Source organism: Lingula anatina, chromosome 1 (assembly GCF_051362555.1).
Source record: "Lingula anatina isolate TDL-2025a chromosome 1, LinAna3.0, whole genome shotgun sequence".
In the NCBI taxonomy this organism is placed as follows: domain Eukaryota; kingdom Metazoa; phylum Brachiopoda; class Lingulata; order Lingulida; family Lingulidae; genus Lingula; species Lingula anatina.
In genome coordinates, this window is record NC_141767.1 from 62,534,585 (window position 1) to 62,548,284 (window position 13,700).

Here is a 13,700-nt window from a genome sequence, read left to right on the forward strand (position 1 = left end):
ATTCAAATCAAACTTATATTTGTGTTTTCCAGTTGTGTAAACAGAAATTGTACAACAAAAATGAGTGACACTGGAATTGTGTGTATGTATGTGGCTGCAACAAGCTAGCCTATCATGAGAGGTATGAAGATCCCAAGTAGAGCAGTAACAAGGAATGGGTATCTACAGCTAAGTTTACCTTCAAACAACTATATATTAGCTAAGTAAGTCACCCAGGTGAGTGAGATATGAAGTCAATATTTTTCAAAGTCACTAACTTTTCTATATCTATTTGAATGTAAGCAATTATAGTCACAGGCTTTTAGAAACCTTCAGCAGAATATGTATGCAGTCCTTGCTACCTAATGCATGCAGTATATGTAGCAGATAATAATTCTAGCTCTAAAAGTTAGTAATAAATGTATCCCTTCTTCCTTACTAATTAGGTTCTTCTAACACACTGTATACTGAAATGGATGTGGGCATTTGACATGAAGTTTTTTTATGGGCACAGTTAATTTAAGAATAAAAATGGGATTTTACATGTTGACAGTTTTGTGACTAAGACAACTATTTTTTTTCCATAAAATTTGATACCATGTTTAAGAAATCCTGTTCTTTGTTAAAAGTGATGAATGTGTGTGTGTGTGTGTGTGTGTGTGTGTGTGTGTGTGTGTGTGTGTGTGTGTTGAGATTGAGGAGGGTCATGAGTAAATTTTAGTGAATTTCCCCAAAACTGTAAATAAAAGCAATGTATCACTAGCGGCAGTTAAACGGTAAGCCATGCAGAAGTATTTTAGTGTTCTGCCCTACCAGGATACAACAGGAATTATATAAAGCATGTTCACATCAAGACTAACTTATATCACCCTGTCATTCTCTATGTTGTCAGGTGATGTCAATTAGTCTGTCTGATTTAAGTTAGTCCTGATGTGTACACAACCAAGTTCTTCACACAGCAGACAACCATATAGGTTCTGTAAATGGCTGCTTTCAATTCCTGTGTATGTGCAGCTATACGTAAGTTTTATGTATAATTGCATGTATATATGGAAGCATTGAATTGATGCAAAATATTAGACATTATTGTAAGCATTATTAAATTCTGGTTCTGATGCATTTCAGAGGTAGAAATGAACTGCATATTACTTGCAGCTGATTTCATCCCCTTAATTCCTTGACAAAAACAAAATTGCTGAAAAATTGAAAAAAAATGTGAACAAAATTATTTTGATAAAGAAATGCACCAGAACCTTGACATAAGTTTGCCTATTAGACACAACATGCCCTCTAGTGATAGAGAACACCAAATACATTACCACTTCAAACCCCTTGAGCCCACGATCCATGAGGGCCTCATAGAAGGCTTTGCTAGCACCATACTGTAGGGGGCACAACCAAACAAGACAAGATCATGGTTATATTTTAGTGCATAAATAAGTGGTGTGTACATGCTGGAGTCAAGTGCAGTTCACTCAACATATGTTGGACTCCCCATATCTTAATCACTTGTAATAATGTATACCTTTAAGACAAAGGCTTACCAGATAAAGTGAGTTCAACAATCCATTAATGACCATGCAGTATTTATCGTGTCTTTAAAATCAAAGTGATACTGACCCCCCCATGTAATTTGGAACTGACTTGCTATAAATGAATATATAATACTGTAGCTGTGGACCAATCTGATATATTTCAAAAGTGGAAGTGCTTTGTGATGTTGGTCAACATAATACTGGGGAAGACAGGAGGGCATTGAGTAAAATACATGGAAGAAAAATGTCAAAAGAATTGCACAAGTCTGAGATTTTGTTGATCAAATATTAGTAAATTAGTTGTTTTATAAAATAAGCTTTTCGTAATTTGCAACAGAATAGTTGGCAAAAAGTGGTGGTAATATTAGTAGACAGTCTCACTGCGCATGCAGGAATCTACATATTTCATATCCATAATGCCAAAATTGAAGACAATACCTGTCTACCCCATATATTTCTAGAAACCTATAATGAAACAATAGCATTGCTGACCAAGTCCACTGAAAACAGTGTCACTGTGCATCACATACAGAATACAGTCACAGCACAATGATTTATCATAAGTTAAAAATATGAGACATACTCAGCCTAAGGTAGGTATTCAGGTGAAGAAAAAAATAATGTTAATATTTCTATTAATTAAAAAATACATTATCAGGATTTCTACTGATTCAGAAGAGAAATCTAAAAAAGGAAAGATAATCTATTCACATTTAACCACTAGTTAATTAAAATTATTAAGGACTATGAGATTCATGAAACGACACATTAACTAAATAAATGGTAGGAGTTTGTTAATGAGGGACAGAAGACCATATGACAACCACAGGTTACTTCATACCATATAAGTTGAATGAAAATTGTAATTAGAGATTAATCATATTGTAGTATTAATTTTGAAATGTGCATAAAAGGAGAATTTTTTAAGGCCATTTTTGAAAAATTGGTTAAAAAAGGTACATGCAGTATTAATTTTGAAATGTGCATAAAAAGAAAATTTTTAAAAGTCATTTTTGGAAAATTAGTTTTTAAAAAAGGTACAGGTAACGTAAGTTCAAGGCGAATGACTGACTGGTTATACTATTTAAATCAAGTTTCCAAATCCTGCCTATCTTCTGCATCAGAATAAAAAATATTCCAGAACAGTTTATGGCTTTCATTCCTCTTTAATAATACTGTGGTTCATAAAATTATATCACTTGAAGTTAAAAATATTTTTTTTTTTAAATAGGCAAAGTTTTAAAATTCATTTACACACATCTTCCTTTCCACTAATATTCATAGTTTAAAAAGATGAAGTACTAAACTCAGATATTATCTTACCTCTGAGCTCTGATGTAAGTGGCATGCCTCTGGCACATCTAAGAAGTGATTTGGAATCCCCTCTAAAGATGACATCAGGGCATTCAGTCGGATGTGAGGGGCAAAGAAGGCTTGGGGATGTCTGTATTTCACTGTAAAGAGGAAATAAAACATGTTAGTATTTGACCATAAAACTGTTATGCAGAGAAAAGCAAATATCAACACATCAAAGATTTTTTAGATCACTGACAAATTACATGAACATTGGTAAAATTTAACTATTACGCAAATGACGTAAAAAAATGAAAAAATTCCTTGTTTCATATTCTTCAATATTCAAAAGTACCTTAAAACCTATTAACTTTTCAAATTATTACATCAATGTGCAATCTTGATACAAAGGGCATCACACATCAATATTAATACTTTAGATGGTGTGATTGAAATGTCAGTTGTGACAAATAAAAGAATGGATTAAGTCTTATATAAAATGAGGATGCAAATTAGACCAAGTTCCCCAGTACACTATTCCTTGTGAATATACAGCCTAAGTTGCAAACCAACACTCACATCTGGCCAACTCAAAGTCTTTCTTGGTTGCGTTAGGTGAGATCCAGTAGTCAATAATTGCACTCAGGGTCTGCTGGTCATACGGGTCAGACACATAACTGCCATAGATCACCTGCATGATGAATAAAATTTAAAAAATCAGCAAATATAAACTTTGTAGATTAAGAAAATATTGTTAGGAGTCATATCTATATCATCCAAGTATACTTAAACACATTATGCTTATTATAATTTCAGTATCAAATTAATTTCAGTCAAATAAAAAAATCACAACTTTGTCATTTAGTGCCATAAAAATTGAAATGTAAATTGAGGAATGCATCAATTTCATTTCAGAAATATTTTACCAAATTTCATTTCAAAATGCTTCTCAAAAAAGTATTTCTGAAAGCAATGCCATTACTTACCTCAGAAAGCATGTATCTGATGCCATTCCAGGAAGTATTCCTGGGAACAGCACTGCCATCTGGACCAATACAGGTCAGGTTATCACGGAATTCTGTTATAGCCAGGGCAAGAGCCTCCTGTGATAAAAAGAAGATAAAGATGTCACAGTACGTCTTTTAAAACAATTCACACTGGTGACAACAGTTTTTTGTTGTATCAATAGTATCCTGTAGAAAAAAAAATACAAATTTCTCTAAATTTGGTTTAGTAAATTCTCTCATGTTTATATCATTTACAAATGACTGCCAATCATGTCATGTATTATACAATTTAATTTGTCACTCTAAAAGAAAATCTAGAACAAGCATTAAATATATCATGAATAATCTTTAATTCTTTAAAACCCTTTTTTCTTATTTAAGGAAGCACTGTTATTTTAATGTTGATTTGCCTTCTAACACAACTAATTTTTAATATAAGTCAAGTACATATTCTGAATCTTACAAAAAGTTCATTGTTCCCAATCTTGAGGAAGTCCTCGTGGTTGTTCCAGCCTCCTTTGCCAAACCTGGCCCTCAGTCTTATGGTGCCGTGGAGGTAGCATATATTATGCAGGAAGGCAGGCCACTCAGGACGGGAACTCTGCTTCAATATGTCTGCATCCACCCAGGAGAAGGCCCGTATCAGGTTGTCCTTCATGATCTGGAGGTGAGGTGAAGTGAGATGAGGAAGAAATAAAAAATTTTATGATTTACGATACCAAATAATTCATGATATTAAATGTTTAGTGTCTTGTATTTCACAATTTCAGATTAAGATACACACTAAATTGCCAGCATGAATTAAAAATAGAATATTTCTGAAACATGTATCTCATAATTAAAAATCCATCAGTTTGCACTTCTTATTGTAATGCTCAATGAAAAATATCTGCAAAATTAACTCCAGCCTACCTTTGGTGAGTCCACCAACACTTTCACTGTATTCTGCAGTATCCTGACCGGCACATTAGGGTGCCCAGCTTGGACAGATATCCAGCATCGGAACTGGGGGTCCATGGTGTCCAGGTTCTCCTCCAGGATGGCCTCTATATTCTGCAGTAAGTGGGGGGAGTTGTGGGCATTGTGAAGCAGAACCCACAGCCCCTGGAATAGACAACACTTTCAGTTAGTAGCCGTGTCATTATTACAGACCCCACAGTGATAGTTTGTGGTCATCAAAAAGGCCATTTGAAAAAACAACCTAAAAGTACTTATTAAATAGTTTAAGACCAAGTGCCAAAATACTACATAGGTATCAAATTTGTTAAGGAATTGTGCAATTTATACAAATATAACAATAAATGAAAGAAACATACAAGAGCAGCTTTCATCATCTTGAAACTGATATAGAATTACTCAAGGATCCATCCCTACCTCTTTCATTCCTTTAATCATGTACTTCCTGGCATGTTTCTCACTGGCAGGGTCACTGATGGTGAGAACTCTAGTCCTGCTCTGTTTGCGAAGGGCAAAGTCGGAGAACAGTGTCTCTGCCGTCTCGCACTCATCTGTGTACATCAGGAGGATTGGAATGTCCATGTTGCTTTGACGCAGTAACATGGGGAGATCCACACCTACATCTCCTACAAACCTGTTTAAAGAAATAATTTGTGGCTATTGCAGAAAATGAAGTTGTGAGTGTGTTCCTTTCATTGGAAATCTTTAGTATGACCTGCATGTTTCCTACATTAATGTACTTACTTATCATCACAGAAATCATTCATAAAAATTAGGTTAAATGCTGAAAATAACAATCAGGATCAAAATTATGTTTGGTGATTTCCCCTTTTCTGCCTCTAATATGCTGTTTATCCTGCCTTGCTTTGCTCATGATGTACTTTTTTTAAAAAAAATCACATGATAAAAAAAAAAAACACAGCTCTTGCTTACTTCTTTCCTAACACAGCAATTATAAACAGTGTAGAAGCCTGCATCAGTCTATCTGGCCTCACAGCTCTGATCACTGACAGTCTCTGCATGGGAAGATACTGGTCATCCATCTTGTCTGGCAACAACGCCTGCTCTGGCAGATCACACTCGCACAGCGTTCTCCACTGAGTCTCGCGCCCATCCTTTGACATGCGCTCAAACATATCCTGAAACCAGTCATAGTGCATCGCGAGAATCTGGAGATTGGCAAACTGATCCTCTGACATCCAATCAAAGGGCTTTTTAGCTTGCGTAAATTTGGGATCAGTGCTTGTCTTTCCTAGGCCTGTCATGATCACTTGACCAAATGTGGGAGATATTAGGTATTCTCGCTCACCTAGACCAATGTTGCCTTGGGAAGCTTCCACCTAATAAAGAGAAGGATATTATGCCATTTCTTTTTCTTTAACTGCAACTTGAAACATGCTGATGGTTTATTCAGATCTGTAAAATCTAACCAGCTAACAGTTTTCACCCAGTCTTTCACTCATTAAAAAGAAGCTTTTATACCACAAAATATACATGTTGGCACTCTTAGGTTCAGATTATATAATCCATTAGCATTAGGCATGAAGTAGACATACCTCAATGGCCAGCAGCAGGGAAAACACTGCCCTGTCTTTCTCCAGCAGTGACCTACAGGTGGTGATGTAGGAATTGTAGGTCAGTCTCTCTACAACAGCTTTTACAGCAGCTCTGAAACAAAAATAGACACATATTCCAATTCCCACATATCATCTTCCAATAAGCTGTCCTGTAATATGTTTACTGATCTAAATGGCTTTTGGGTTAAAATGTTTTGTGTTAGAAAAAAAATAGATAAATAAAGATACCATCTATCTACATGTTACTTTAAAGCAAAGCAAGCACTGTTCTTACTATCCACACTGTAATGTACAAGTACACATTTAACTACATCAACTAGTTTAATATACTTAATAACTTCAATGCCAATACAACCAGTAAAGCAACTGATCTAACAAAAAGTTACATGGTTACACTTTTTCAATAGACAGATTTTACAAATTACAATATGTAATACTATAGGAAAATTGTTTTGGAAACAAAGATGTTAAACTGAACTGTATCGCATTCAACTAAATTTCTAGAATACAAAAATTTAATAATAAATAAATAAGAATTTCTAAACTACATATATCTATCAAAAATAAAAATTACAATTTAAAGTACTGAGGTTTAAAAAAAAGGAATGGACATAAAGAAGCATAGCCATGCAGGTAAACTTGATGGGAACAGCTGACATACAATGGATACAATCACATGCATTCAGCACAAACAAGAGGCCCAATAAAGAATCTGAAAAAATAATTCAGTCTGTGGAAAGGGGATGGAACTTTGGTATTTCAGTGCAAAAAGGCTATGAGTAATAAGAATGAAAAAAAAAAATGCTAGATAAATTTGACTAAAATACCTGCAGAAACAGGCCACTGAAGACCAAGCTATACTCTAGTTGTCTTTACACACAGAGCTACAAGCCATATTCAAATCAAATGGCACAAAAGAAAGTGGACTGTAAACCATGTCAATTTTAACAAGAGAATCACTGTATGTGGTAATGCAAGCAAACTGAATACTATCCAGTTTACAATACATATTTGAACATTTGGTTTAAATATGGTATGCACCAGTGTGTTTTGGGTAAAAGAGAATGGACAGGAACCAAGATTAACTAAGAGAAAATGCACTGAATTAGAAGTGGGTGTGTCTGGGCATGCACACACTACTTACATAGCTGGCATTGGCTTAGCACTAAATAGTATATAACAAATGCTACATACATCAACATTACCACCACCATAGTCCCATATAAAGCAAGCAATCTAAACATCTATTACCAATTCTAAATTCATTTTCTGTTTTGTAGATGTATTAACAATCAATAAAAAATCCAAATATACACAATATAAATAACATGCTTTTACATGCATTCACCCGACAACATCAAAACCAATTTTAATCTAAATGTAAGATTTTTATTGTTAAATCTATGAGTTAAGAACTCCCCCATGCACTAGTTACAGAATCAGTTATGAAAATTAATGTATACTTTTAATATGTAACTTGTAACTCCCAACTGCAATATACAGAATAATTCACTTGTGAGATTTTTTTGGAAAAGTTGCTAAACAATTATAATATCTGTTTGCCATCATATCTTATGATTTAATTTTTTTCTGAAAACAGGACAACAAAAATTCGAATTTTCAAATAAACCCTTAAAAAGTTTGTTACCATCACTGTTACAGTAAAAAGCAAATCTAAGTGCCAAAAAAGCATTATTATCAATTTCAACAGAAATGTTATTTTCCACAATCAAGCTGTTAGAGTATCAAAATAAACACATAATGTAGCAAGTTATGGTCATAACCAGTCTTGTGGATATCTATACATTTCAAATGCAAAACTCAAATGTTGATATTAATCTAGCAACTAAATTTTTTTATACTTTTACAATCTACTCATTCAACATTTTAAGTCAATTTCAGGTCAATTTTCAAATGATTTTCCTAAACTGAGTTGAAGGACACTTTAAACAAGGTTTCAACCATCTGCATCTGAAGTTCAAGCAAGGCTAAAAACTAGACTGGAACCAGTTGTGAAACTGTTATATTTTACAACTTATCAGCTATCCATGCTGTATAACCTACCTCTCAGAGTGGTTGATGGCGGCATCATAAACCTCTAAGAACTGACAGAAGGAGTTCTGATACATGGGGTTGATCTCCCGCATGTACTGCATGGCATCAAAACACACGGCACCACGTGCTGCCACTGTTCTGTAGCCTTCACGTGCACGCAGGATAGAATGCTCATTAGCTTCCACTCTTGAATGACTGAAAAAAAATGATACAATATAAGAAACATTCTAAAACAAGATTAAATGTGAGGCACATTTTTGTTTATTTATTAACAAGATGAGTGTCTACTCAGGTTGGAACTTCTGATTTATCTAAACACTCCTGATATATCTCAAAATCCCAACTCAAACTTCAAGCATCAACCCAATTTGGAAAAATAACTTCCTCTTTTCATTTTTACCTTTCCAAAGTTTCATCAAACTGTTTTTTCATGTCAGCCAATTTCTTTGTGGCTGCTAAGTCATTCATTAGTCGCACATCACTGGACAACAGGTCACGCATCTGCTTCTCTATCTTGTGGAAGAACTGCATGTATTCTAATTTCTCCTAGAAATAGAAATCAGAAAATTCTGTTAACCATAGAAGTGACCTAATACACAAACTTGTATTTATACAATAACAAATGCCCCAGTGGAACTTTACTTGTGGACAACAGGCATGACTTAATGCAATGAAGAACCCCTGGGCAATAGAACTAATCTTAGTTACTCAACAACTGGTTTGAAATCATGGTATGTGTACAAAGTGTACACATCGCACATACTAACCATGCACATATACACATGCATTCATGCAAACTTGCACAAAAACATGCAGCAGTTTCCATGTACGTACATGCATAAGAGTGGTCTTCTCCTCCTCCAGCCTGGCCTTCTCCAGAGCCATGAACCTGTCCAGCAGCTCCTCTTCCATGTCATTTCTACACATGTGGAAGAAGATGGAGGACACGTAGGCAGCCAGCTCATGGGGGATGTGGTGGGGCTCACTGGTAGTGTGCAGGTACAGCCGGAACTTGGGCTCACATTCCACCTCATGGTCTCCCACCTGGAATACAGGATATCCATGTAGTTACAGAAGACTGTATTATGTAAAAACCCATCATGTCTGACTCACACCTATATCTGATATAAGGTTACTTGACTGCTTGACATGGGGTTTGAATTGTAAGGCCTTAGGGGGATTCCTTGGAGTTTTCTCTATGCCACTTTTAGACATTTCAATAATAACATTAAAACTTATGCAAACACACTTTAGCAGCTCAGAAATAGGTTCCTCAATTGTTGACCTCAATCATATTGTTTGTGCTGTTTGATGCGGAGTATTGTGAATCACTTGATTTGATACCTTATTATGTATGAACTGTGGATGATGTAATGACAAACAACCATATGTTAAAACGTGTTACTGGCCTTCCCCCCTCCTGCTGATCACTCTACTTACCATTAACTTGAAAGCAGTCTTCTCTCTGAGGAACCTTGCTCTTTTGAGCAGGACATTTCTAAACCTTTCATCACAGACTAATTCTTTGACATCGACATCTGTCACCAGGAGAGGTGTGCCGTCTGCCAGGCAGTTCTCCAGCTGGGAGCGAAGTTCCTGGAAACAGTAAGTAGAAAGTCAAAACCTTTTCCCTCCATCACTTCTTATAGGCACAATAACATACATTCCGTATATTCGTGATAAATTTTATAAATTCTGTAAAAAAACTTTGAATTTTTTCCTTTCTCATATCTCTTGCAATGGCATGAGCCTGCATAAATGCACATTCACTGGCATGTTCCGCAATAAAAAAATGATAATAAAATACATTGATACAATCTAAATAATTCCACTCACATGGTATTTGACCTCCATGAGGCTCTTCTCCTTGAGGTAGCCCTTGATCCAGTCAATAACCCTGCTGGTAGGATCACATAACAGTGGCCAGGCCATGCTGCTCTCCTCCTGCATGATAAAGCAGGCATTCTCCAGCATCAGGCGTGTCATGGGGAGCTTCTTCATCTCTAGCTGCTTCACTTCAGTCTACATAGATAGATGGACATGAGATAAGTAGTTCGTTGATGATTATTAAAATTTCACCCTGAGTTTCAGAGCACTGACAGTAACATTTCTCCACCCATCAAATTATTTATGAACTGGTTTAAACCTCTACATGGAGACTGTTAAAATACTTGTAAATTTCATTTAACTCCATAGCTTAACTTCAGTAAAGTTTGCAATAACATCTGCACATATACATATCTGACAAGAAAAAAATCAACAACCTTTATGCAAAATATCTTCTGCACTGAGAGTATGTACATGTATTTTTCTACATTCATCAATAAGGGATGAAAATTGTTAACATTTTGCAAAGTCACAGTGACTTATTAGCCTGAATATACTTACAGTTTCATAAAGGAAGTCAATGAGTTCAAGATTCCTGAACAGTTGCTTCCTGGGCATAGGCATACCATGGTGTTCACACACATACATGAAAAACTCTCCCATCCTTTTCCTGTAATATATTACATGTTTTTATATACCTGTGTTCTTACATAGGGAGGGTTTAAGGTCAATTCAGGAATAATTACCATAAATAGAAAAATTCAAACATTTTTACTAATTCGACAAAAGCATTTTTCATCATAGAATAAGTATCCATGTTGGCTGCATGTCAAAATGTGTAAAGAAAAACACTACATTTCCATTTTTGAGAAAAATTTAAATAAAGAGATTAAATATAATTCTTGTTCATTTAAATAAGATTATGTACTGGAATTTCCACTTAAAGTGATATAACTGAAGTTCCCACAAGAACGGCACTTTAACATGTTGTTATTACCTACCTGGTGTCAGTAGTCATAGGACCACAGTAGGTCAGGAAAGCAGCAGCAGCAATACAATTAGCCATCAACATCTCATTGCTGTCATTTTCTCTGACATGTTGTCGCCATTCCTGCTCCTGAGACTTCAAACTAAATGAAAAAATGTAAATATATGTATGTAAAAAACAGGTAATAGTTTTAAACATAAAATGAAAGGCAGTGGAATCTTATTTTTTGCATGTGTTTGCAAGTTTCTGGTCTTAGGAAATACAGATCATTTATCAAACAGAAAAATTCTTCAAAATCAACACAATCAAAATTCTGGATAATTTTATTTACCTTTCCAACATCTCTGTGGCTGCCCTCAGTCTCTCATTCATGGACACTAGTTCTATTTCCAGAGAATGTTTCTCAACTACTGCAGAATCAAACTGCATCTGTAGCTTATTGACCTCCTCCTGAATCCTTGGAAGATCATCTTCTGTGAGATCTTCCTCCAATTCTGGTTCCTGCTCCTGCTCTGCTCCTGCCTCTTCAGCCTGTGGAGGGTAGAAAGCAGAAGTGTCACATGTTGTTGCTTTTCAAATTTGAATGCCAAGAGGTAGACAAACAGTCTTATGGTTATTTGACATGAATAACTTTTGGATTTGTATCTTTTTCAGCAGTTCTGCAACCTACTACTTTATAACTTCAAAATTTATGTTGATATTACTCATTCAGCCACTTATTAGGTAGTGTTTTTTCTATTATTGCTAAACTATATTCTTCTTCTATTTTCATAAATAAACCAAAAGGTTATATAAGACAAATAAAATCCATATTATCACAAGATTATTACTGACTTTTATCAAAAACAGATAAATATGAAAACAATATATTCTGAAATTATAAACTGATTTAAATTCAAGCATGGCAACAAAAGTATGCAAGCCTGCAATCAGGATCACTTACATAAAGGGATCACATTGTAACAGACCAAACAACAACACAAATTCCAACACAAAATAAGCATGAAAAACATAATCATATGAATCTAAAAATAGCTTCTAGCTTCAATAACATAAGAATTTAAACACAAATGTCCACAGTAACTGATTCTTAGACTAGCTTACTACCTGGTTTGGAGAGAGTGGCTTTGTAGAAGGACTGCCCTGGAGAGCAGCGGCCTGATAAAACAGAGGATCACTCCAGGAAAGACAATGTTTCAAACATAACAACAACTTTAACACTCAGAAGACATTTCAAAAGATGAAAGAATGGATGCACAAAGTTCAGGTGATAAAATTGACACAAATACCTAGTAAATAGTTTTAAGAAAAGTTGGCAATCAGTGTAATAGAGTGAGCCCTAAATCCCATTTTTTCCACTTTCAATTTTATACCTCTAAGGCTTGAGCTAAAGTAACAAAGCTGGCACTGAGCGTGACTTATAATATACCTGTTCACAGTACAAAAAGTGCACAATGCTCTTGAAAATGTACACCTTTTGTTGCCAAATTGAGCTGACATAATTTGTATAGTCAATTAATTACCCAAGCAAGCCACATGCAACCTACAGCACCAGGGCATCACATTTATGTTTATTTTCTTAGTCTAGAAATTGTAGTTAGACTAAGAAGCACTGTTGTTTACATATAGGACCAGCTCCTCTAAGCAAGCAAATCAAATACAGAAAAATGCACATATTTTGCTATATGAAGTCTAGAACCTGTCTGGAGACAACAGACAGACAGACACAGCTGCAAGAGAAGACAGATCATACAGCATTTTTTTTGTACTTTTACAAGTTCTTTTAAAGTAGCTTTTTTTCTGGTCATGCCAATAAGCCTTAGAAATTTCAAAATAAAAAAAGATACCAAAATTGAAACAAATTCATAAAAATTGCTCCAAAAGTAACACTTAATGGGAAAAAATTTATATACACCTATACAAAGTTCACAATGTGATGATCTATCTTCCAATTTCTTAAAGAAGAGTAAATCATGCAAAAAAAAAAAAAAAAAAAATTGCATGCAGAGGTTCCCAACCTTTGTGTTCATATTCAGCCTGGCTGCTAACTCCTTTAAATCATGCAACAGGAATCATGTTATTAATAGACTAAATATTAAACATTAACCCAATCACCATTTCATTTTATCATTATTGTCAATTATGTTATATACATTAAGTAAGGCATTTTACAAGCAGCTTTCTCACTCATTTTGCAGTGCTCATTGGACAATCAAAATGTTTTCCATTTCTCATGCTACTATAACCACCAGTGCCTTATGTAATAGTATTGTTTTACTTATGTTTTAGATCATTATCTACATCTTTTAGTTAATTTCAATAATTATAACTGTAATCTTCATAACATGAAATGATGCCCTTAAATACCTTGAGCTTTTCCTCCTTTGCTTGCTCCTATATTTGCAAAGAGATGGAATGGGATAATCATTACCTCAATGTTATTTTTAAAAAGTCCTTAAATTGTTGCTGTAAAAACATGTTC

The 13,700-nt window shown here is 34.8% G+C and overlaps 1 protein-coding gene across 18 annotated transcripts in view; it reads right to left on the bottom strand.

Annotated features, from left to right (window-relative positions):
* LOC106161180 (uncharacterized) overlaps positions 1-13,700 on the bottom strand; it is a 60,188-nt gene that overhangs the window by 3,792 nt on the left and 42,696 nt on the right. For 8 of the 18 annotated variants that reach the window (XM_087001286.1, XM_087001294.1, XM_087001283.1 and 5 more), the window contains 20 exons: positions 13,586-13,612; positions 13,237-13,269; positions 11,550-11,749; positions 11,232-11,360; positions 10,792-10,900; positions 10,240-10,425; positions 9,844-9,999; positions 9,238-9,447; positions 8,804-8,949; positions 8,413-8,598; positions 7,493-7,513; positions 6,328-6,439; positions 5,705-6,111; positions 5,189-5,405; positions 4,727-4,918; positions 4,278-4,475; positions 3,794-3,910; positions 3,387-3,498; positions 2,838-2,968; positions 1,299-1,361 (listed from right to left, as the gene is read on the bottom strand). In XM_087001286.1, the coding sequence (XP_086857412.1) occupies positions 1,299-1,361; positions 2,838-2,968; positions 3,387-3,498; positions 3,794-3,910; positions 4,278-4,475; positions 4,727-4,918; positions 5,189-5,405; positions 5,705-6,111; positions 6,328-6,439; positions 7,493-7,513; positions 8,413-8,598; positions 8,804-8,949; positions 9,238-9,447; positions 9,844-9,999; positions 10,240-10,425; positions 10,792-10,900; positions 11,232-11,360; positions 11,550-11,749; positions 13,237-13,269; positions 13,586-13,612 (2,952 nt within the window). Of the gene's footprint in view, positions 1-1,298; positions 1,362-1,952; positions 1,980-2,837; positions 2,969-3,386; positions 3,499-3,793; positions 3,911-4,277; positions 4,476-4,726; positions 4,919-5,188; positions 5,406-5,704; positions 6,112-6,327; positions 6,440-7,492; positions 7,514-8,412; positions 8,599-8,803; positions 8,950-9,237; positions 9,448-9,843; positions 10,000-10,239; positions 10,426-10,791; positions 10,901-11,231; positions 11,361-11,549; positions 11,750-13,236; positions 13,270-13,585; positions 13,613-13,700 lie in introns of all 18 variants that reach the window. The other 10 variants (XM_087001295.1, XM_087001296.1, XM_087001293.1 and 7 more) reach the window with 7 other exon arrangements.